At 44.1% G+C, this 25,432-nt stretch overlaps 1 protein-coding gene across 5 annotated transcripts in view; it reads left to right on the top strand.

Annotated features, from left to right (window-relative positions):
* The window catches only part of fstl5 (follistatin-like 5), a 212,188-nt gene that overhangs the window by 51,885 nt on the left and 134,871 nt on the right, over positions 1-25,432 (top strand). For all 5 annotated transcript variants that reach the window (XM_024383135.2, XM_024383134.2, XM_024383136.2 and 2 more), the window contains exon 4: positions 17,178-17,429. In XM_024383135.2, the coding sequence (XP_024238903.1) occupies positions 17,178-17,429 (252 nt within the window). The remainder of the gene's footprint in view (positions 1-17,177; positions 17,430-25,432) is intronic.

Genomic DNA, 25,432 nt, shown 5'->3' with positions numbered 1-25,432 from the left:
GTAAAAATGCCCTGTCTTAGGTTAGTTAGGATCACCACTTTATTTTAAGAATGTGAAATGTCAGAATAATAGCAGAGAGAATGATTTCTTTCAGCTTTTTTTCTTTCATCACATTCTCAGTGGGTCAGAAGTTTACATACACTCAATTAGTATTTGGTAGCATTGCCTTTAAATTGTTTCACTTGGGTCAAACGTTTCGGGTAGCCTTCCACAAGCTTCCCACAATAAGTTTGGTGAATTTTGGCTCATTCCTCCTGACAGAGCTGGTGTAACTGAGTCAGGTTTGTAGGCCTCGTTGCTCGATCTTTTTCAGATCTGCCCACAAATTTTCTATAGGATTGAGGTCAGTGCTTACTGATGGCCACTCCAATACCTTGACTTTATCGTCCTTAAGCCATTTTGTCACAACTTTGGAAGTATGCTTGGGGTCATTGTCCATTTGGAAGACCCATTTGTGACCAAGCTTTAACTTCCTGACTGATATCTTGAGATGTTGCCTCAATATATCCACATAATTTTACATTCCTCATGATGCCATCTATTTTGTGAAGTGCACCAGTCCGTCCTGCAGCAAAGCACCCCACAACATGATGCTGCCACCCCCGTGCTTCACGGTTAGGATGGTGTTCTTCGGCTTGCAAGCATCCCCCTTTTCCCTCCAAACATAACGATGGTCATTATGACCAAACAGTTCTATTTTTGTTTCATCAGACCAGAGGACATTTCTCCAAGAAGTTCGATCTTTGTCCCTATGTGCAGCTGCAAACCCTAGTCTGGCTTTTTTATGGTGGTTTTGGAGCAGTGGCTTCTTCCTTGCTGAGCAACCTGTTTCCTCCAGTATCTTCACAAGGTCCTTTGCTGTTGTTCTGGGATTGATTTGCACTTTTGCACCAAAGTACGTTCATCTCTAGCAGACAGAACACGTCTCCTTCCTGAGACATGGTATGACAGCTGCGTGGTCCCATGGTGTTTATACTTGCATACTATTGTTTGTACAGATTTACATGGTACCTTCAAGCATTTGGAAATTGCTCCCAAGGCTGAACCAGACTTGTGGAGGTCTACAATGTTTTTCTGAGGTCTTGGCTGATTTCTTTTGATTTTCCCATGATGTCAAGCAAATAGGCACTGAGTCTGAAGGTAGGCCTTGAAATACATCCACAGTTACACCTCCAATTGACTCAAATGATGTCAATTAGCCTATCAGAAGCTTCTAAAGCCATGAAATAATTTTCTCGAATTTGCCAAGCTGTTTAAAGGCACAGTCAACTTAGTGTATGTAAACGTCTGACCCACTGGAATTGTGATACAGTGAATTATAAGTGAAATAATCTGTCTGTAAACAATTGTTGGAAAAATGAATTGTGTCATGCACAAAGTAGATGTCCTAACGGACTTGCCAAAGCTATAGTTTGTTAACAAAAAAATTGTGGAGTGGTTGAAGAATGAGTTTTTAGTGACTCCAACCTAAGTGTATGTACATTTCCGACTTTAACTGTACATGTTAATGCTGCCTCAAGAGAGTTTGTAATCTCTATCTATCATATACGCACGGTAGCCCAAACTGTAGATGCAATTGAAAAAGCCTTGTGAATGACCCCATCGACTCCTAATGGTCTTGTGGGAGCCATATTTGTGGTCACTCAGACGAATGGTACAGTGGGTACCATTCATAGTAGGCAAAAAGTCACCATCATCAGAACTATTCAACAAAAATACGATTTAACTGATATTTCCTCATTTACATTTATATTGTAACTCCAGGAAAGGCTCCACTCTACATAAGAAAAGTCAATATTTGCATTTGCTGAATATTCATGGCCGTGAATCCTGTGTACAGGAGGAACTGCACACTTTTTCTAAGGTAATGTGTATAATTTTTGGCCAACAACAGAGATGTATGGTCTTTAACGAGGTGAAACAAATCTAATTGAGATTCATTATCAATACTCTCAGTGATCCACAAAGATCAGTGGTACTTACAATGGAGGGCATGATGAAGGAAGGTCAACACAGTTGACTGAAGGTCAACACAGTATTTGTAGAAGGAGCATTATCTTGAAGGACGGCCCTAGCTCTTGGCCAAAATTCTCCTCTTTAATGCATTCTTTATCTAGGCACCAAGAGTGGATCAGCAGTGGATCAGGACTGGATCAGGATTCAAGCTTTAAAATGAGTTCTTAAGTAGCTCAACTTATCTACACAACTCCGTGGCTGAGAGGGCGAGAATCAAGTTCCCGTAATTCCACAGTGGTTTAGACGAAAGTCTATTCATAAGCATTCCTCAAGAGGAAATATCTCACTTTGCTCTCTCCAAAGTTTGATTAGAATTGCGACGAAGACGGTAGTGCAAGTATCTAATCCAGGGTATCCCAAACTCGGTCCTGGGGCCCCCAATGGGTGAACGTTTTGGTTGTTGCCCTACCACTACACAGCTGATTCAGATCATCAAAGCATGATTATGAGTTGGTTATTTGAATCAGCTGTGTAGTGAAAAAAAAAAACTTCCCCCCGGGAGGGGGGTGAGTTTTGGAACCACTGATATAAGCCATTGTGTTGTGGTGAAATTAAAAATAGGAAGATGTACAAAGACCTTGGGCCTGGAGAGATGAATAATGCTCTTAGGGTTGTAACTCCTAAGAGTTCCCCCTGATTATGCTCCTCACATTATTTGTGATCATTATCAGGGCGCCTGCCGAACATACATTTTTTATTTTATTTTATTTATTTAGCCTTTATTTAACCAGGTAGGCCAGTTTACCACTGTGATAGATAAAGATAAAGCAAAGCAGTGCGACACAAACAACACAGAGTTACACATGGGATATACAAACATATAGTCAATAATACAATAGAAAAATCTATATACAGTGTGTGCAAATGAGGTAAGATTGGGGAGTTAGGGCAATAAATAGGACATTGTGGCGAAATAATTACAATTTAGCATTAACACTGGAGTGATAGATGTGCAGCAGATTAATGTGCAAATAGAGATACTGGGGTGCAAAGGAGCAAAACAATAAATAACAATATGGGGATGAGGTAGTTGGGTGGGCTATTTACAGATGGTGCTTAAAGTTGGTGCTTAAAGTAAGTGAGGGAGATATGAGTCTCCAGCTTCAGTGATTTTTGCAATTCGTTCCAGTCATTGACAGCAGAGAACTGGAAGAAAAGGCGGCCAAAGGGGGAGTTGGCTTTGGGGATGACCAATCAAATATACCTGCTGGAGCGGGTGCTACGAGTAGGTGTTGCTATTGAGACCAGTGAGTTGAGATAAGGCAGGGATTTACCTAGCAAAGACTTATAGATAACCTGGAGCCAGTGGGCTTGGCGACGAATATGAAGCGAGGGCCAGCCAACGAGAGCATACAGGTCACAGTGGTGGGTAGTATATGGGGCAATGGTGACAAAAACGGATGGCACTGTGTTAGACTACATCCAATTTGCTGAGTAGAGTGTTGGAGGCTATTTTGTAAATGATCGCCAAAGTCAAGGATCGGAAAGTTTGTCAGTTTTACGAGGGTATGTTTGGCAGCATGAGTGAAGGAGGCTTTGTTGTGAAATAGGAAGCCGATCTAATTTTGGATTGGAGATGCTTAATGTGAGTCTGGAAGGAGAGTTTACAGTCTAACCAGACACCTAGGTATTTGTAGTTGTCCACATATTCTAAGTCAGAACCATCCAGATTAGTGATGCTAGACGTGTGGGCGGGCAGGTGCCGGCAGCGATCGGTTGAAGAGCATGCATTTAGTTTTACTTGCATTTAAGAGCAGTTGGAGGCCACGGAAGGAGTGTTGTATGGCATTGAAGCTCATCTGGAGGTTTGTTAACAGTGTCCAAAGAAGTGCCAGAAGTATTCAGAATGAACACACCGACACAGACACACACAAAATGTGACATTCAGCATGTTCTTGTGTTCTTTTCACACACTATTACTAGCTGTTCTAATTCGAAAAACAAAACCCCATCCTCAAATTAACTAATTCCACATCATAATATGAACACATTACTGGGACATCTGTTTCTGTCCACTTCACCAGAAAACCAAGAGTCAAAAAGACAAAAATAACAACCGTACCAAAACCCCCCAAGATATCTTATATCAACAGACACACGATGTGGCTCGCTGCCACCAGCAAGACAGCTTAATGTTATGTGAATTAGCGCTGGGAGTTGACAATTAGTCAAGCGTGGTGCTCTGTGACAAATAGGTCCGTTTACTGAGATGCTATGAGAGATGCATTCTAATGCGTACCCTATTCACTGATGAGGCCAAGGAGAGTAATGGGACGGAAAGTTACATCCTTGATGAGTGAACGTGCGGTTGGATGGCACAAACAGCACCTTAACACTCCAACACTGTGCTTCAGTCTAGCACAGGGGACTAATGCTCACTTGCAGCCAATTGATTGGCTGAGCACTCTTGGCTAGGTTTAGCTTCTTGTGGCAACAGCAGTACTTTCCTGTTGAATACTTAGCTAGCTCCCTTGTCACCATGTTTCTGTTCAGGCTTCACTTGTGAGCTACATCGAGAGGAACCCAAAGGCCTGTGTGATGGAGTCATTTATGTGGAAGGGGGACATCAAGGTTTAAAATGTTTTTGAGCGTGCTTTAAATGGTGGCCAAAACTTTTGCACCTCAAATAGTCACTTCTGAAATGTTGAAAATATGTTTATGCAGCCCCAGCAAAGGCAAGACATTGTCACAATGTTGCAATTACTGTGGTGGTGGTCAGGATGAGACGGACTCACCAACACCTTTTCAAAGCATAAGCTTAGGTGCCAACGCAAATGACAAAAACGTCATAGCCCACAACCTTGTACAACATCGGGCACTATTGGCAAATGTTGAGCAACAACCTTGTAACAAAGCTCCAATGTCCTCCAATGTGACATTGTGACGACCTATTGGCTGCATTCCTAGCAATGTTGTGTTGGCAGAGAAAAAGCATAAAGTATTTGGGAATCATTCTCTAATAGGGAGGAATAGACCTATCCAAGTCATTGAGGATTTGCACAGATGCACCACACTGATTTAAATTAAGAATTTTAAGTGAAGAATCTATCCCTCATAACAGTAGCAAAGCTTTTATGCATATATGCCTTTTAAGCATTCCAAATATTACATGAGGTACCTATATTGAACAGCGTTTTAACTGTTGGGAGTCACTCAGATCAGCGCAAGTCAGTAACAGCCCAGAGGAAAAATATTTTGCTCAGAGTGGTCTTTTCTTCATCTCTGAAGAAATATAGGAGATATCAATTTTTCATGATTTTGTAATCACATATCTGAACTGTTTCTCATAATGAATTCTTGAGACTTTCATGAGACAAATGAGCTTGGTTTGATACTTACATTTGAGAAGTATGACAAATATATGAGATCTTATCATTGTATCCTTATGAGACCATTCATGTCTCATGTATTGCTCCAGAAAAGCCTTTTTGAGATACAGTATTTACAGGAGCCAGCTATATTAGAGCCAGCTCATATATTAGAGCCAGTTCTAACCACATGGACAAAGTTACCGGGAGAGGTTAGGTTGCTTGTAATATAAAATTGTATTTCTTGTAAAAGTAACAAAATAGTGGATTTGTCTAAAATTGGTATGACATTGAAAGTGCTGTCATTAACCCCATTTCGACTGAGAGCCAAAGTGGAAAGTTCCCTGCAAAATGCCTGGGGGATCTGTTTTAAAAGGGGTCAGTCAGAACATACCAGCTTATAACTGGTACAAACTATACCACCTCCAGACCTAGTAAAACTCCCTATGGATGCAGCTAAGCCCACAGGAAAGGTGTACTCTAATCATTGGGAAGCAAGTACAGGGAGTGAATTTATTAAATTAATGAACACAGAACATAACAATAAATATGAGTAGTGTACAGACATAAACAGAAAGAATAACACCTCGCCAAAGGCAAGAAACAAGGATTTCTTTGCTTTTTTACTGGTGACGTCAGGGCCAAGGGCGGCTGCCGAAGCAACCTGGGATGCCTTAGCTGGCTTGTCAGACTTCCGTGCCTCAGCTGTCTCGATAGGTTCACAAGCATTGGTTGGCTTTTCAGGCTTCCATTGCCAAAACTACCGGGGATGCCTCAGCTAGCTTCCATGCCTCAGCTGGCTCGACAGCTTCTCAAGCTACCGGAGATGCCTCAGCTAGCTCCCATGCCTCAGCTGGCTCGACAAGCTCTCAAGCCTCGGTTGGCTCATCAGGCTCCCATGCCTCAGCCGGCTCGTCAGGCTCACATGCCTCGGCCGGTTCAACTGGTTCCCGTGCCTCAGCTGCCTCAGCAGAAGCGACCGGTCCGCTACTGGTCCTCAGGAAGGTCCCTCTGGTCGGCGTCCTGCGGCAGGAGCCGCGCATCAGGGTGGGGGTACTGCCACGTCTACTCCTGCTCTTCCTCTCTGGCGCTCGTTGTCGCCATTTTACTCATTATTACGTACACCTGTCACCATTGTTATGTGTCTCTGCACCTCATGAGACTCACCTAGACTCCCTCACCTTTCGTTATTGTTTCTGATTGCGTTATTTATTATTGTTTCTGTTTATTGTTTCTGTTTGTATGTTTCATGTCTGTACGCTACTTGTGTTTCTTGTTTTGTTCCATGTTTGTTTATTTATTAATTCACTCCCTGTACTTGCTTCCTGATTCTCAGCGTGCACGTTACAAACTTACATTATTTATAAGGGTTGTCACAATGCCAAAATATTACCAACAAAACAATGCCAAGTCAAAGAATCAAAACATCATGGCAAAATGTTTTTGTTACTGATATTCACATCTCGTATCAATATAACACAGAATTTTACCTTGCGCTATTCACAAATGTTATACACCTGTGGTAGCTACTGTGGTTGTATGAGTGGTGGTTACGGTGTCTGCTGTGGTTGTGTGAGTGGTGGCTATTGTGTCTGCTGTGGTTGTGTGAGTGGTGGTTATTGTGTCTGCTGTGGTTGTGTGAGTGGTGGTTACGGTGTCTGCTGTGGTTGTGTGAGTGGTGGTTATTGTGTCTGCTGTGGTTGTGTGAGTGGTGGTTACGGTGTCTGCTGTGGTTGTGTGAGTGGTGGTTATTGTGTCTGCTGTGGTTGTGTGAGTGGTGGTTACGGTGTCTGCTGTGGTTGTGTGAGTGGTGGTTATAGTGTCTGCTGTGGTTGTGTGAGTGGTGGTTACGCTGTCTGCTGTGGTTGTGTGAGTGGTGGTTACGGTGTCTGCTGTGGTTGTGTGAGTGGTGGTTACGGTGTCTGCTGTGGTTGTGTGAGTGGTGGTTACGCTGTCTGCTGTGGTTGTGTGAGTGGTGGTTACGCTGTCTGCTGTGGTTGTGTGAGTGGTGGTTGGTTGTGTGAGTGGTGGTGTGTCTGCTGTGGTTGTGTGGTGGTGGTTACGGTGTCTGCTGTGGTTGTGTGAGTGGTGGTTACGGTGTCTGCTGTGGTTGTGTGAGTGGTGGTTACGGTGTCTGCTGTGGTTGTGTGAGTGGTGGTTATTGTGTCTGCTGTGGTTGTGTGAGTGGTGGTTACGCTGTCTGCTGTGGTTGTGTGAGTGGTGGTTACGGTATCTGCTGTGGGTGTGTGAGTGGTGGTTACGCTGTCTGCTGTGGTTGTGTGAGTGGTGGTTACGGTGTCTGCTGTGGTTGTGTGAGTGGTGGTTATTGTGTCTGCTGTGGTTGTGTGAGTGGTGGTTATAGTGTCTGCTGTGATAGGGCCTTGAGGAGGTGCATGGAGGTCCGAGTAACGGGGAGCTTTGTATGCTACGACTGAGAAGGTGACAGTAGAGGAGGAGGAGGGCAACATGTCTAGTTGAATAAAATAAAATAAAAATGTCCTGGAGAGGATAGCCACTACTGGTCAACGGCCCAGCGCTCTATCCAACATTGTGACAAAAAGAGGATTTAGATCAAACATTGAATATTGTGATCCTAATGAATAGTAAAACGTTATTTATGTAATAACAACAATGTGGATAATTGCTCAACTCTACCTGAGCGGTTATGCTAGTCTCTCTAGCCTTCCACAATTTTCAAATGTTCTGGCTGAACAGCGTCTGTACGTAATAGAACATGAGTTTGTCATAGAAGAACTACGTCACTGCCTAGAGTACGTCACCATCTTATCCGCTTGAATAAAATACTAAATAGTATCTAGCAAGATGGAGATCACAGAGGTTATTTTTAATGAGTGCATTTCGCAAGTGGCTAGTTTACATCAACTACCTTCACTAAAATCACTGCAAAGGTTTTTTCTGCAAACTTTGGTTTCGAATCACAACGTTCTGGCATTATCTGCCTCATTATTTGTTGGGAGAGTTGTCTGTATGAAGAGGACCCACCTAAAGGACGCACCACGGAACAAATGTATTTCCCTTTTTGAAGATGGCAAAATAGTCTGTCATTGAAACCAGACCTTAGTGACTTGCCTAGTGTCAGCTTTTCAAGACTTCTGTTATGCCATAACCTCATTAATGTTATTGTTTTTTTTATTAAGACCCCAAAAATGTCACCCCAACATGGTGCAGGGTGTTTCAATTCTAATTCAAAATAACTTTCATTTCCTGGGAGGGAACGTCATGTGTGGTGACATGACAGACTGACCTGGCAACAGCGTAGCCCGAGTCCTGTGAGTACGGAGTCCCGGTTTGTAGGGTGTTCCTCCTCCGAGGGAGGAAGCAGAAGAGCCTAGGGTGTGTCTAGACGCTGTTCACTGAAGCTTGTGTCTACAGACAGAGCACGGGGTGGTGCTCCTGGGGTGACTGCCAGCATCCCTGCAGTCAAGCCAGCTATCTCAGAAGACAGCCTCTGACTGATATCTGAAGACTGCACAGAAACAATGAGAGGGGAGAAGATTTGATACATTTCACAAAAGCAGGCAATGAGCATCTGAAGCATGAGGGACCATAAAGGTAAATTGTGACTACATATGAAAATGGAAGTTGGATGGTTGTGATGAGCCTCGGTGAGTGTACCGTGTCGGGTTGTTTGGGAGCTGGGGGTTGAACCTACTCGGTCAGGGCCTCCTGTAGGCACAGTCTGGGGTGTGTAGGAGCCACTCATCAGGCCGTAATATTTAGACCTCTGCTGGTCTGCAGATACACACATAAACATGTGCACAAACATTCCCGATCACGCTGGAGGAGAGGGCTGCCGTTTTATCGGCTCTCAACCAATCATGCTATTTTATTTGTTTTTTTGAGTTGTTCGTAACTTGTTTTGTACATAATGTTGCTGCTACTGTCTCTTATGACCGAAAAGAGATTCTGAAGATCAGAACAGCGATTGCTCCCTGCTCCCTGATTGCTCCCTGCTCCCTGGAAGAAGAGTTCTTCTTCAATGAGTCAAACGTGAGGGATATTCTACTACAGAAACCCGACCAGGCCCAGATCCCTGTGATTGGCTGGAGATGGAAACTGAGATTTAATGGAAAAAGATCCTGGTGCCTTGTGAGGATCAGGCGTGATGAGTGGCTAATCTGGCCTTGCCTTCCGTCTTGCTCGCTAATGTTCAATCGCTAGAAAATAAATGCGAAGAGCTGAAAGAATATGGCACCACAACAAACTTGCCAAGAGAGGGCCGCCCACCAAAACTCACAGACCAGGCGAGGAGGGCATTAATCAGAGAGGCAACAAAGAGACCAAAGATAAAATCAAATCAAATGTATTTATAAAGCCCTTCTTACATCAGCTGGTATCTCAAAGTGCTGTACAGAAACCCAGCCTGAAACCACAAACAGCAAGCAATGCCGGTGTAGAAGCACGGTGGCTAGGAAAAAACTCCCTAGAAAGGCCAGAACCTAGGAAGAAACCAAGAGAGGAACCAGGCTATGAGGGGTGGCCAGTTCTCTTCTGGCTGTGCCGATTGGAGATTATAACAGAACATGGACAAGATGTTCAAATGTTCATAGATGACCAGCCGGGTCAAATAATAATAATCATAGTGGTTGTCGAGAGTGCAACAGGTCAGCACCTCAGGAGTAAATGTCAATTGGCTTTTCATAGCCAATCATTCAGAGTATCTCTATCACTCCTGCTGTCTCTAGAGAGTTGAAAACAGCAGGTCAGGGAAAGGTAGCACGTACGGTGAACAGGGCAGGGTTCCATAGCCGCAGGCAGAACAGTTGAAACTGGAGCAGCAGCACGGGGGGGGGATAGTTATGTTTCACAATAAAAAATATTTTGCACCAACAAAGTGGTAGGCATGTTGTGTAAATTAAATGACACCAACCCCCCAAAAACCTATTTTAATTCCAGGTTGTAAGGCAACAAAATAGGAAAAATGCCAAGGGGGTGAATACTTTCACAAGCCACTGTATACACTCCATCGGCAGGACAGAACAGCATTCTCTGGTAAGACACGGGGCGGGGGCCTATCCATTTATGTGAACAAACGCTGGTGCACGATATCTAAGGAAGTCTAACAGTTTTGCCGAAAGAGTTTTCATCTGTATTTTTCGTAGCTGTCTACATACCACCACAGACCGATGCTGGCACTAAAACTACACTCAATGAGCTGAATACCGCCATAAGCAAACAGGAAAACGCTCATCCAGAGGCTGCGCTCCTATTGGCCAGGGACTTTAATGCAGGGAAACTTAAATCAGTTTTACCTAATTTCTATCAGCATGTGCAATTTCTATCAGCATGTGCAACCAGAGGAAAAAATATATAATTCTAGACCACCTTTACTCCACACACAGAGATGGGTACAAAGCTCTCCTCGCCCTCCATTTGGCAAATCTGACCATAATTCTATCCTCCTGATTCCTGCTTACAAGAAAAAATTAAAGCAGGAAGCACTAGTGACTCAGTCTATAAAAAAGTGGTCAGATGAAGCAGATGCTAAACTACAGGACTGCTTTGCTAGCACAGACTGGAATATGATCCGGGATTCTTCCGATGGCATTGAGGAGTACACCACATCAGTCACTGGCTTTACCAATAAGTGCATTGAGGACGTCTTCCCCACAGTGACTGTACGTACATACCCCAACCAGAAGCCATGGATTACAGGCAACATTTGCATTGAGCTAAAGGGTAGAGCTGCCACTTTCAAGGAGAGGGACTCGAACCTGGAAGCTTATAAGAAATCCCTCTTTCCCCCCCCCACGAACCATCAAACAGGCAAAGCATCAATACAGGACTAAGATCGAATCGTCCTACACCAGCTCCGACACTCGTCGGATGTGGCAGGGCTTGCAAACTATTACAGACTACAAAGGGAAGCACAGTTGAGAGCTGCCCAGGGGCACGAGCGTACCAGACGAGCTAAATAACCTCTTTGCTCGCTTTGAGGCAAGTAACACTGAAACATGCATGAGATTATCAGCTGTTCCGTATGACTGTGTGATCACAGTCACTGACATTTTCAACCTCTCCCTGTCTGAGTCTGTAATACCAACATGTTTCAAGTAGACCACCATAGTCCCTGTGCCCAAGAAGACTAAGGTAACCTGCCTAAATGACTACCGACCCGTAGCACTTACTTCTGTAGCCATGAAATACTTTGAAAGGCTGGTCATGGCTCACATCAACACCAGAAACCCTAGACCCATTCCAATTTGCATTCTGCACCAACCGATCCACAGATGATGCAATCTCTATTGCACTCCACACGGCACTCTCACACCTGGACAAAAGGAACACCTATGTGAGAATGCTATTCATTGACTACAGCTCAGCGTTCAACACCATAGTGCCCTCAAAGCTTATCACTAAGCTAAGGACCCTGGGACTAAACACCTCCCTCCGCAACTGGATCCTGGACAACACATCTGCCACGCTGATCCTCAACACGCTGATCCTCAACACAGCCTATAGAGATGAGGTCAGAGACCTGACCATGTGCCAGGACAACAACCTCTCCCTCAAAGTGATCAAGACAAAGGAGATGATTGTGGACTACAGGAAAAGGAGGACCGAGTACGCCTCCATTCGCATCGACGGGGCTGTAGTGGAGCAGGTTGAGAGCTTCAAGTTACTTGGCGCCACCATCACCAACAAACTATCATTGTCCAAGCACACCAAGACAGTCGTGAAGAAGGCACGACAAAACCTAAACCGAAAATATTTGGCCTGGGTCCTCAGATCCTCAAAAGGTTATTCAGCTGCACCATCGAGAGCATCCTGACGGGTTACATCTCTACCTGGTATGGCAACTGCTCGGCTTCCGACCGCAAGGCACTACAGAGGTTAGTGCGTACGGCCCAATACATCACCGGGCCAAGCTTCCTGCCATCCAGGACCTCTATACAAGGCGGTGTCAGAGGAAGGCCCTAAAAATTGTCAAAGACTCCAGCCGCCCTAGTCATAGCCTGTTCTCTCTACTACCGCATGTCAAGAGGTATCGGAGTGCAAAGTCTAGATCCAAGTCGCTCCTAAATAGATACTACCCCCTAGCCGTAAGACTCCTGAAAAGGTAATCAAATGGCTACCCAGACTATTTGCATTACCTCCCCTCTGGAACGCTGCTGCTACTCTCTGTTATTATCTATGCATAGTCACTTTAATAACTCTACCAACATACATATATTTACACCGTTTGCCCGGGCACATTGACATTGACTCTGTACCGGTACCCCCTGTATATACCCCTCTATTGTTGTTTACTGCTGCTCTTTAATTATTTGTTATTCTTATCTCTTACTTTTATTTTTTATTATTTTCTTAATACTGCATTGTTGGCTAAGGGCTTGTAATTAAGCATTTCACTGTAAGGTCTACACCTGTACAATTTGATTTGAATTGATTACACAAGGTTGTCATATCTTTCAAAAAATACCATTGCAACGATTTTGAGCACAATCAAAACACCTCTCTGCTTCAATATTAATAATGTGTAAAAAAGGCTGTCTGCTCCTCCTCTCTACCTACTTTTCCTTCGCAATCACCTGAGTTTCCCTTAGTCCCGTTAGTTTGGCTGCTCATGTATAGCATTGTACATGTTTATCTAAGGAACTAGCCTATACATATTGGGACTGGCAGTTGTTAAAGGGATACTTCAGGGTTTTCCTCAGAGTCAGAATACTCTGTGGACACTATTTTGTATTTATTTGCGTACAGTCTGAAGGAGGTTGCTAACTAGAGTTAGCGCAATTGTTAACTATCGTTAGAAAAATGCATGGAAGTCTATGGTAACTATTAGCATGCAAACAAATATGAGCTTGTATGTGTTGTTCCTCCTGATCAAATATGAAAAAATGTTTCGTCTCATTTTGGTGTTAAAGAGAGCCAGTTTGTGTCTAGGAGAAACATAGGGGAAAAAGAGATCTCTTCTTGTATTTTGCTTTCCTATGTGAATGCGAGACCACTGACACTGCCTGTAGCATACCGTTTTGTGTAATCTAACCAATTATCTCTTGATCATACAGCATTTAAACATAGAAATTCACTATAATTGTCCAATTATTTCCATTTAGTCCATAAACACAAACAACAGATGTATAATACTACAGGTAAACCCATGCTCAACAGGAATTCATTCATATGCATCTTAAACAGTATCTACAATGGGCTAGGCTATTTTCCATCTTCCCTAACACTCTCTTCCATATTGTAAAACTCCATATTGTACACACTTGTTTTGTTATATTAATTTAAAGTTCCATGGTAGACAACACAATGGATTGCACTTTGCAATAGTTTCACTGAGGAAACCGTCCATTGTGTCAAGAGAGATGCTAAATCAGTTCAAACCCTTGAACAACACTCTTCAACTGAATTGCCTCTGTTAAATAGCTGGCAGTTAAAAGAGATTTGTGAGATGGAAGCTATCTACTGTACTTAGTTTACCCTTATAGTCATATGCTCTGCAGTACAGCGGCACAAGAACACATTTGACAATGTTCTTATCCTTTCTGAGCAGGCAGTCCTTTCTTGGGTGTGAATGTTAAAGTCTTTCTCAATAGAAAAATGTCACAAATGGTTAATGTTGACACTGGTGAGACCTCATCAGGCATCAGGTTTTCATGTTGACAGTGTGGAGGAATGAATTCCAACTGTTAGGGAATGAGAGATAGCAGGTTAAATGACACGGGCCTGCCACCGTGAATATATTACTATTTGTTTTCCATGACGACAGGTAGGCTAGTAAAAATACATAGTTTATCCTGCTATCGTTAATGCTAATGCTTTTTCTCGAGTGCAGACGCTTTGCTGGTTTTTACATATGTCGCTTCTCCATGGACTGTGGTAACACAATATGTTACTGGTGTAACTTTCAAGGAACTAATCCAAGTGGGGTGACGGGTAGCGAGCGAGTTGTGTTGTGCGTCATGTCATGTAGGCTTTTTGCATTGTTTACTGTGCTGTTTATTCAGACTTGCATCCTTTTGTTCTTGCACGTGAGTCTTCTGGGGCATCTTAACTCACGGTGGTGAGATGAGCTGAGATGAGAGCTTCCAAACGGTTGTTTACTACACTCCCCAAGGACTCAGAGCCGCTGTTATTTGAAACCTCAGATGGGCCGGGACTTGCATCCTGGGTTTTTGAAAAAAATTAAGATGGCAATTGGAAAAAAAGACGCATTGTATATCTGAAGGCTAGTGCTGTAAATAGCATACTTTGGGGGCATGCTTATGAATGTGAATGAGAGCGGTTCAGTTAGATTCAGCTTTGTGATGTGTTTGAAGGCTTCAGATTCAGAAATGCATTACAAAGAGAGTACGTTAGCACAAACCTAAGAGGTAAATGTTTCTGGTAGACACAAAGCACTTGATATTTATGCATCATATTGATTTCTCAGAGCATGATGCGAGGAGTTGTGCACAGGCACAGTATTGAGATTTCCATCCTAAATGCTCTTGTCTTTGAACCCCTGCAATGTCATTCTGGTCATGTCTGCTGAGTCCAGAATTAAACATAATCTGCATCTCATTATGAATGCATAGCAGGACGTTGCCCTTCAAGTGATGTACACTGGGGTCAACATATGTTGGGACCTTCAGATTAAACACAGGGCTAAATAAATCTAGTACCAACTGTATCCCAGTGAGAATTACTTCCTTTTCCCTTGTTCAGCATCTTGTTTACTTGACATCTTGCTGTTTCCTTCAAATTAAGGCAATTCCCCATACTGAAATTGCTCTGTGAGCTGTGAAGTTTGTACATACACTATCCATTCAACTATGCAAATGTATCTGTCTATCTGTCTTTCTGACAATCATCCTCATTGCTATACAATACAGTTATGAATAATTAATGAAAAAATGTCAAAGTGAAAGTTCCAAATATTTTATATACAGTACCAGTCAAATGTTTGGATACACCTTCTCATTCAAGGGTTTTTCTTTATTTAGACTATTTTCTACATTGTAGAATAATAGTGAAGACATCAGAACTATGAAATAACACATATGGAATCATGTTGTAACCAAAAACAAAAGTGTTATTTCGTAGTTTTGATATCTTCACTATTATTCTACAATGTAGAACATAGTAAAATAAAGAAAAACCCATGAATGAGTAGGTGTTCAAAAACTTTTGACCGGTAGAGTGTGTGTGTATATATATATATATATATATGTATATATACACTGTTTTTTTTTCATTTGGAAAAGCCAAATACAATTAGAAATGCGGTAACTCTAACCATCGCCCCAAATCATATACTCCCTCCCTCTGCATGCCTTTCCTTTTGAAACGTTGAGTCATCAATAAACTAATCATTGCATGGAATTAGTCATTTGTCTTTGATGTCACTGGATCACCCAGAGATTGGGCGTGCATGCCAATTAACAACTCCCTCTGCCCTTCTCTGACCCTGTCCGTGGTGTTTGGCACCTCGCTGTGCAACACAAAACCCATTGAATAATCATTTTGCCACCGCACCAAGGGAGATTAATAAACCCCAGCAAACCAAAGCCATTGATTGGCTCAAATGTACACACTTGTATTGTTTAATCCTCCCTGACAGATTGGGGCTAATACACCCATGGGGAGTCGCTACCACTGTGACGAAGCCTCTTTACCAGTCAAGTCGTTTGTTTGTTTGTTACTGTATTCAGGTTCCCTGCCAACGGTTTGTCTCGCTGACCAATGACAGTAGGTTTTCATTTCCCTCTATAGTGGGTTAGAACACCATGTGCACCTCGTGCTGCAGATGAATTGGCCATTGTAAAGAAGACATCTGAGGCCCTGAGGCATCGTACTATCGTGATGCACCACTCAATATTTAGTGGTCAACAGGAAAGCTGTGGAGAGCTCAGATGATTGCAGAGAACAGTAATGCATCCCCTTGTTTATACTTTGGTCCTAATGTATATTTAAGCAATAAGGCCCGGGGGTGTGTGATATATGTCCAATATACCATGGCTAAGGGCTGTTCTTACGCACGATGCAACGCGGAATGCCTAGATACAGCCCTTATCTGTGGTATATTGGCCATTTACCAAAAACCCCAGAGGTGCCTTATTGCTATTCTAAACTGGTTACCAATGTAATTAGAACAGTAAAAATATATGTTTGTCATACCCATTGTGTGCAGCTGATATGCCACGGCTTCCAGCCAATCAGCATTCAGGTCTCGGACCACCCAGTTTATAATTCATATTATATAGCTCACTGCGGCTGTGGATTGATTGTCAGACAAATGGTAGAATTTTTAAATAGTGGTGGGGTTTGTATACAGTACGACAGCACTCAAACTAGAGTCAACGTTGCACATTTTCCTTGTTACTTTATGTGCAATGTTTTTACCCTATTCAGACGTGGTGGAATGGTGCCCAGATGATCATGGCAATATACAACCCCAAAACAACATCATTAGAGCTCCAGCAGATAAATGATGCTTACTGGGTGAATGTTCCCAGTTCAGTATATTGTTTCAGTGAACATCATTATTGGGATTGTTTTTCCAGCATTGGTGGCCATGTTCTTTTCCCCCTTGAGGGCGATTCCAAAGGGCAATGGAACTGGTAGATAGGAGATCCAAGAGAGAGCAACCTGCCATTACAGAGCCAATACATTTGATACTGTAGAGAGGTTATTGATAGTTACTATAAGTGAACTCCAAAAGCTTTTAAAACTCTGATTATCATCCTCGTACTCTTCCAGTTTCTGATTTGAAGGTTTCTCAGATCTTGTAAAACCTAGAGCTACTTTAGGCCTTTTAAAGTCTAACTGTCATACTATTACTCGTCTATTGTTCTTTTTTCTGGTATAAACATGTCTTTACTATGGTTTTCCTTGCAGGGTTTTTGGGCCATAACAATGGCTTCCAGAGTCCTTGTGAGCACAAGTACTGTGGCCTGGGGCGTCACTGTGTGGTCAACCATGAGAGCAGTCAAGGGGAGTGCATCTGTCTGGACCGCTGTAAACCACACTACAAGGAAGTGTGTGGCTCGGACGGCAAGCTGTACCAGAACCACTGTGAGCTCCACCGGGCCTCCTGTCTGGGTGCACAGAGGATAACCATCATGCACAGCGAGGAATGCTTCTACAAAGGTAAGAATTACAACTCATAGCTTCATCAAATGGCTGTCATGGAACTTTATGCAGAAGAAAAGTACAGATGTAGGATCTTAATTTGACCTATATTGTCACAGCAAAATAATCCTACAACAACAAGATTTTAAGGTTTGTTAGCTGGCCGAAAGTAGGCAACATAAAAAGTGCATTAGGGTTAATAAAACCACATGTTAGTGTGGGTTTTCAGTGAATTCATGTTAACATTCTCAGCAACAAAAGATTGATCAAAATAAGATGCTACACTTGTAGTTGCAGGATATGAGTTTTATCTTCTTTATGCTCTAGATTAGAGCTTTGGAGAAGCCACCAGAGATCCTGCCTCATTGCAGTTCTCAGAAATTCCTGTCTTGCACAGAATGTTTGTTTGTTGTTAGAAGTAAGGATTTTTGAACAGTAACGGAGCCATCTCTCACCTTATGAACCTGATACAACATAATGTAGCTACTTCTTGTATCTCTATTAGTTTCTCAGTTGATGCAAAGCATTGCTTGTTTATATAATGTGTAGGTGGTAATACTGTACACACCAATGCTCAGATTTCCCTAGAGACTTTAAGATGCTCTGGAACATTGATTGTGCAAAGACACCATGTACTTTCCGTACATGGTAAGGAGTTGGCTTATCGCTTTTAGAGCGCTGTAGGTGGTGTAGACCATGGGGTAGGTCCCAATCATTTCACCTTTTTCCTGAAGTGTGCACTTGTTCACTACTTCCCACAAATCTGAAAACATTTTCACCACAGGAGGTTGGTGGCACCTTTATTGGGGAGGAAGGGCTCATGGTAATGGCTGGAGAAGATTGAGTGGAATGGTATCAAATACATCAAACATATGGTTTCCATGTGTATGATGACATTCCATTTGCTCCATTCCAGCCATTATTATGAGCCGTCCTCCCCTCAGCAGCCTCCACTGTTTTCCACCATATTTATTTGATTCCTTCAGAATGAGTGAAGGGAAGCAAACAAGGTCGCGCTTTGGAAAGAAAGAGAGATCACTGGGACACACCAGGGGCATGAGAGAAAGGTCAAAGCTATGTCATATAATAATATTCATGAGAGAAACATTAGATTGCCTTTCATTTTGCAGGATACACAATTACATGGTTTCTGTGCAAGTGAACTGCTGCAAGCCAATTGTCACACTATAATAATCTTCTGTAACAGTATTGCTTCCGTCCCTACACTCACCCCCTTTTTTCCAAATGGTATTTCTCACATGCTTCGTAGACAACAGGTGTAGACTAACAGTGAAATGCTTAGTTACGGGTCCTTTTCCAACAATGCAGAGAGAAAGATAAGATAGAAATAAATTCTAACTTGTCACCTGGTGTCATAACATAATATAATCATAATATGTCAAAACAGCTGACATAACTTGTCATAACACTGTCATAACCCATATATTTACACCTGTTGTGGCATAAATTGTGTTATTTTATGGCTGGTTATAACAACTACATAAGAGTGTCATATAAGTCAGATAGGCCTATCACATACATGCTCTTACATCAGTCATCAGTCAAAAAGAGGGTGCCTTGTTCTGCTCTTGAAATCTGTCCCTGCATTAATTCCAGTCATCAGCAACAGAGCATGTTGGTAGGTGCATGTCTGACATCCATGTGCGCGCAATTACATCATTGTGTGCACAATTAGAATGATAATTCAATATGGTCAAGAAAAAAAAATATGTGTAACATAAAAATATTGTTGACAAGTAGGCTATGGTGTAATTTAATGTTTTGCCTCGTGTGGTAGATTTTGTGGGTTTTGACACTCTTGTGTAGGTGTCATAACCTGAAAAATATGGGTTGTTTATGAATTCGAAGGACCAATAAAAAGGGATAAAAAAACAGGTGCTGGATTTTAGGTCATTATTAACCACCACAGGGTGGTTCAGAACACAAGGAAGCAGTAGTTCCAGTTCAAGGATTTAATGAAGATCCACACACACACATACAACACCACTCTCTCTAATACTAATTGTTATTATTTAGCTGCATGCACAATAACATCAGAAAAGCAATTTATTCTTAGGAGGTAAAGTAAGCAGGAGAGAAAAACAGGTTGATCATCAGAATAGAAGCTATAGACTGCCTGGGGCCTTGCCTGGTAGGCTATTACCCTAAGGCTGCCTATTCCTATAGGAAAACCAAAGAAAGATGGGGTCTTGGAAAGGAGATGAGCTGGCCGTTTTTTACAGCCGCCCCCAAATGTGTTGTACATATTTTCTTCAACAGACAAGCCAGCTAAGTGTCAATAGCTTCTTGAGGAAAGGCAGGCAGCTTGATGAGTCGAGCAACAGGCCTGACGTAGGTTCTGTCCTTGACTTGGATCTCTGCTGTCCTCACTTTCCCATCTGCTCCAGGGATAACTGACTTGACAGTTCCAGTTCGGAGATGGTCTACACACCAAAGGTGGTTTGCAGGGCAATCTTGATGGATCTGACCTCTCTCTCCCAGCATCCTCCAAAGTGTTGTGCACTTGGTGGGTTGAAGGTGAAGTGAATCTTCTGACTGGCTAACTGTTCCTGGAGCTGTGGGTGGAGAGCCATGAAGGCCTCCTGTAGCTCTCGCTTCCCTCCCTTGAAATTTGTTCCTTGATCGGACAGGGTCTCAAAGGGCTGTCCTCTTTGAGCGATAAAGTGTCTCAACGCCATTAGGAACAAACTGGAATCCATATTCGTCTGTAGATCCACATGTACAGCCCGGGTGGTCATGCACTTAAAGATGATGCCCCATCTCTTTTAATTTCTTCGGCCAATCTTGATGATTTACGGTCCAAATCAATCCAATGTGGGCTTGTGGAGCCGCAGTCGGGCTGGAGGCAAGTCAGACATCCTAGGCACATCTGGCTGGCCTCGCCACTTCCTGCATTCAGTGCAGCCAAGCTGAAAACGATGAATGGCTGCTCTCCCTCTCAGAATCCAGAACCTTCAATGTAGCTCAGCAAACACCTTCTCTGGGCCCAGGTGCCTCAGCTGCTCATCATTTTCCCTGATCAGCAACCTGGTGAGCGGATGACCTGGATCCAGAACCACTGGGTGAAGAACATCAGGGCCCAGCTGGTCACACCTGTGAAGGCAACCTCCAACACAAGTCAGTCCGGTGTTGTTGTCATACTCTGGGGCCAGCATCACCAGACGGCTGATCGGAGGGATTGGCTTGCCTGCCTCTAGTAGGGAGAGGTCTTCTGGGAAGCTCTCAGACTGAGCATGTCTGAATACATTGAGTTCTGCTTGCTTGAAATCGTCGGCTGGAGAACTGTTGGCACTATTGGCCGCCCCATGTAGCAACTGCACTGTGGCTTCCACCAGCTCCTGGAAAATGTTGAACTGGGCAACATCAGGGAGAGACGACTTGGTGTCCACTGTCAGGAGTCCACAGAAGGTAGGCTGCCACAGCTCCTCTGCTTCATCGAGAGGTACTTGGTCTGGTCTTCTCTGCCAGGATGACTGGGCCTGCCACAGGAATGGTGGACCTTGACTCCAATGGTTATGTTCTGAAAGCTGACAGCATCTTGCTGCGTGTGATATCGTCAGCCGGTTTCCTCTCCGTTTCTCACGTTACACCAGGCCTGGGGTCCATGAGCTCCTGTATGTCTGCGACTCTTGTGCCTACAAATACTTTGTACCTGCAGGAGTCCGACTGGAGCCAGGTTAAGACTGTTGTAGAATCCAACCAGTACGTGACCTCATGGATTTCCAGGGTGAGTTCTTTTCTGATAACCTCGGCCAGCTGGGCACCAGTGAGTGCAGCGCAGAGCTCTAGTCTTGGCATCGACTGTTGTCATTTCGGGACCACTCTTGATCTTGCTGCAAGGAATGCCGCTTGGATCTATCTATTGGTGTTTTCAGTATGTAGGTACACGACGGCACCATACATACGTTCTGAGGGGTCACTGAAGATATGAACACTTCTTGTGCTGGTTGGGAGATCTGTGTCAGGGCTGACAGGGTAGCCTAGTGGTTAGAGTGTTGGACTAGTAACCGGAAGGTTGCAAGTTCAAACCCCCGAGCTGACAAGGTACAAATCTGTCGTTCTGCCCCTGAACAGGCAGTTAACCCACTGTTCCTAGGCTGTCATTGAAAATAAGAATTTTTCTTAACTGACTTGCCTAGTTAAATAAAGGAAAAATAAAAAAAACATAACATCTTGGTAGTGTAACCTGAGACAGATGTGGAAGTTCATCCTCCCAAATAAGCCAAACTTGCAGGAGATATTCAGGTAGATCTGGGTCATCCCACCCTCTTTTCTTATTCTAGAGCCTCTGGACCACAACCTTGGCTCGTGTGGTGTATAGGATGATGAAGCTGGGTGGATCGTATTGACTGGCAAGCATCGATATATGTTGCGCATGGTGGGTTCAACTTTCTCTATGTGACCTTGCTTGTAGCCAAGCGTGTCAGACAGACATTGCCATCGTAATCCAAGGGTGTACTCTTGGGTTTCCATGCCATCCTGGGTGAACCACAGCTCACTGTTTTCCGACTTGGACTCTTGAGGTAGGTGTTCGATGACTGCTGGAAGGTTGCTGGCCCACTGGCGTAGATCGAATCCTCCTTCAGCAAGAAGGTGCTTTAGCTTGTCCACCAGTTTCTTGGCATCATCCACATGAAGTCTTTGTAGACAGTTGTCTACATAGAAACAGCGTTCTACAGAAAAAGCGCACATCCTCTTCGGGCTCACTGTGGTTAAACACATTTTTCTGATGGGCAAATGTGGTGCAGCAGGGGCTACATGTCATCCCAAAGGGAAGAACCTACCACTCATAGACATCAGCATGATCATCACGGTTTAGGTCTCGCCACAGAAACCAGAGAAGAGGCTGGTCTTCGGGTAGCAGGCGGACTTGATGGAACATCCCCTTTATGTCACTGCTGATGGTCACAGAGTGTTCCCGGAAACGGAGAAGGACTCCAAGCAGAGTAGCTCCCAAGGTTGGTCCGGGAAAGAATTGTTCGTTCAAGCTCTTGCCCCTTTGGGTTGAAGGAACAGTTGAAGACGACTCTGTTTTTCCCATTGTGTTTGACCATATGATGGGGAATGTACAAACCTTGGTACTCTTCGACTGCTACTGCGGATACCTTCTTAACTTGTGAACCTCTACGTTGTACACTGCTGCTTTCTTTGGATTGTTGGACAGACACTTCTCTGTCACTCGCAGGTGTGGAAGGAGGCAGTACTTCTTCTACAAAAGGAAGGTTCTTCTTCTACAAAAGGGGAGTGGCGTACCTTTGAACCCTGTCCACTTCAACCCTGACTGTCTTCTCCTCTAGAAGATGCATGGCTTCTACATCTTGTCTGGACCGTGTGATGAGCTTCTCACTGCAGAGCACTGCAGATGGAGAGACAAGGGATGTATGAAGACACTGTTGTGGAGAAAGACTTTTGCTGAAGGAACTTTGAAGGACCTTGAAGGGTCCATCCAAGCTGAGACTTGATGGCAGCAGGTCCACCAGGGGGACCCAAACACACTGGCTCTGTCGGGTGATTAGATGGGGATAGTCTGATTCGATGAGCAGTAATGGCTGCGTCTGATCCAGCAGTTGAAGGGGTAGGCCTTTTAGGTGCCAATATCTTTTCTGAAGGGCTTCGACCGATTAGGTATGCAGTGCAAGGCCCAACTCTTCAACTGTGAAGGCTCTGTGGATGTCAAAGGACCTGTTTGGTTCAGTAACAAAGGCCACAGAAAATGACACAGAATCTCCATGGACGACTCGGATAGATTTGACGCACCGTACAAAGTCCTCGGGATATCCTTGGAGTCCTAACTGCTGTGCTACTTCGTGTAGAAGTTTTGTGCGCTCCAACCCATCATCCAACAGGCCGTACATGTCAAGTGACTTGTTGCCGCTCCGCAAGATGACTCAACTCATCTCCAGCAGCACCTTGCTGCTGTCAGAAGGTTGATCAACATAGAGGGTCTCTGCAGTGGAGCTCACCAGGCAAATCCTCTCTGTTGACGCCTTTGTGCTGGCGGTCTTCATAGCGTTTGGGCTAGCATTGATATAACCTCGAGGCGAATCTCAATCAAATCAAATCAAATCAAATGTATTTATATAGCCCTTCGTACATCAGCTGATATCTCACAGTGCTGTACAGAAACCAAGCCTAAACCCCCAAACAGCAAGTAATGCAGGTGTAGAAGCACGGTGGCTAGGAAAAACTCCCTAGAAAGGCCAAAACCTAGGAAGAAACCTAGAGAGGAACCAGGCTATGTGGGGTGGCCAGTCCTCTTCTGGCTGTGCCGGGTGGAGATTATAACAGAACATGGCCAAGATGTTCAAATGTTCATAAATGACCAGCATGGTCGTATAATAATAAGACAGAACGGTTGAAACTGGAGCAGCAGCACGGTCAGATGGACTGGGGACAGCAAGGAGTCATCATGTCAGGTAGTCCTGGGGCATGGTCCTAGGGCTCAGGTCAGTTGAAACTGGAGCTGCAGCATGGCCAGGTGGACTGGGGACAGCAAGGAGTCATCATGTCAGGTAGTCCTGGGGCATGGTCCTAGGGCTCAGGTCCTCCGAGAGAGAGAAAGAAAGAGAGAATTAGAGAACGCACACTTAGATTCACACAGGACACCGAATAGGACAGGAGAAGTACTCCAGATATAACAAACTGACCCTAGCCCCCCGACACATAAACTACTGCAGCATAAATACTGGAGGCTGAGACAGCAGGGGTCAGGAGACACTGTGGCCCCATCCGAGTACACCCCCAGACAGGGCCAAACAGGAAGGATATAACCCCACCCACTTTGCCAAAGCACAGCCACCACACCACTAGAGGGATATCTTCAATATGCTTCTTCTCGCACTTCTTGCACTTAGCCTTGAGAGTACACTGAGCTACTTCGTGTTCACGTCCACACTTCTAACATCTTTCATATGTTTTGATCCAGGATTCTTTCTATTCATTGGAAAGGAGCTGAAAGTTGGTGCAATGATTCATGTAATTCTGCGTGGTGTTGTAGAACAGACAATGCTTCTTTGACTATTCCCGTGACCTTTCCTCCGGAGACTGGTTCTGTGCAGAGACTTCGACTTCGTCCTTTCTCTGCTCACTTCTATGGAGGATGGTGGTGGTCTTGGGGAGGGATTTGTCTTTACACTGATCTCGCGTGAGCTAGGGTGGTCTGTGCTTTGGTCGCTACTGAACTGCGTGCCGTCTACCTGAACTCTCACCTCGTACTCGAACCACTCGAGCCAGGTGAAGGAGGCTTGGAATGGGTGTCTTGATGGGGTTCACACATCTCTTGAAGCTGGCTCTTAGGTCGTGTGGTAACTTAGCTAAGAGGCAGGAGACATGTGAGCTACACCTCAGTTCTGTCTTTCCATTACTCCCTAGCTGATCCAACATGCCAAACAAGGCACGCACCCTCAGAGCGAATCTTGGTGTCACCACTCTTGATGTTGGTGCCATCCATTAACCATGCACTGCGTTGGAGGGCAAGTTGATGGGGCTGGCCATACAGTTCTGTCAGGGACTCCATGAACTGTTGGAGACCCATTGAAGCTGATGAATTTAGCTCTTCCGATAGCTCCAGTATCTCCTGTGTCAACTTCTCAGTTTCCTCTCCAATCAGCTTCAGGCACGTTACAACTGTTCTGGAAGAAGAATGGGTTTCTCTCTCGTCTTGTACAGGAGGGTAGCTGCTGCTGGTCTTGTTGTGAGTGTAATTAATTCCACCCACAGTGCCCTCTGCTTGTGGTCCCTCGTTGGAGTGGTGTGTTGTGTGTGGAGTCTGCCTTTACTCGTAGCTTACCTCATAGTCAACCAGACGATGTGGGGGGCAAGTCTGACGGTGGGGACGAAAATAACATGGCTATATACAGAGAGTACTAGTACTGAGTCGATGTGCAGGGGTATGAGGTAATTGAGGTAGATTCAATATGTACATATACAGTGCCTTTGGAAAGTATTCACACCCCTTGACTTTTTACACATTTTGTTATGTTGCAGCCGTATTCTAAAAT

The sequence above is a fragment of the Oncorhynchus tshawytscha genome, linkage group LG21 (assembly GCF_018296145.1).
Source record: "Oncorhynchus tshawytscha isolate Ot180627B linkage group LG21, Otsh_v2.0, whole genome shotgun sequence".
NCBI classification, from domain to species: Eukaryota; Metazoa; Chordata; class Actinopteri; order Salmoniformes; family Salmonidae; genus Oncorhynchus; species Oncorhynchus tshawytscha.
Note: the sequence above shows the minus strand (reverse complement) of the source record. Positions and strands in the feature narration are given on the sequence as shown.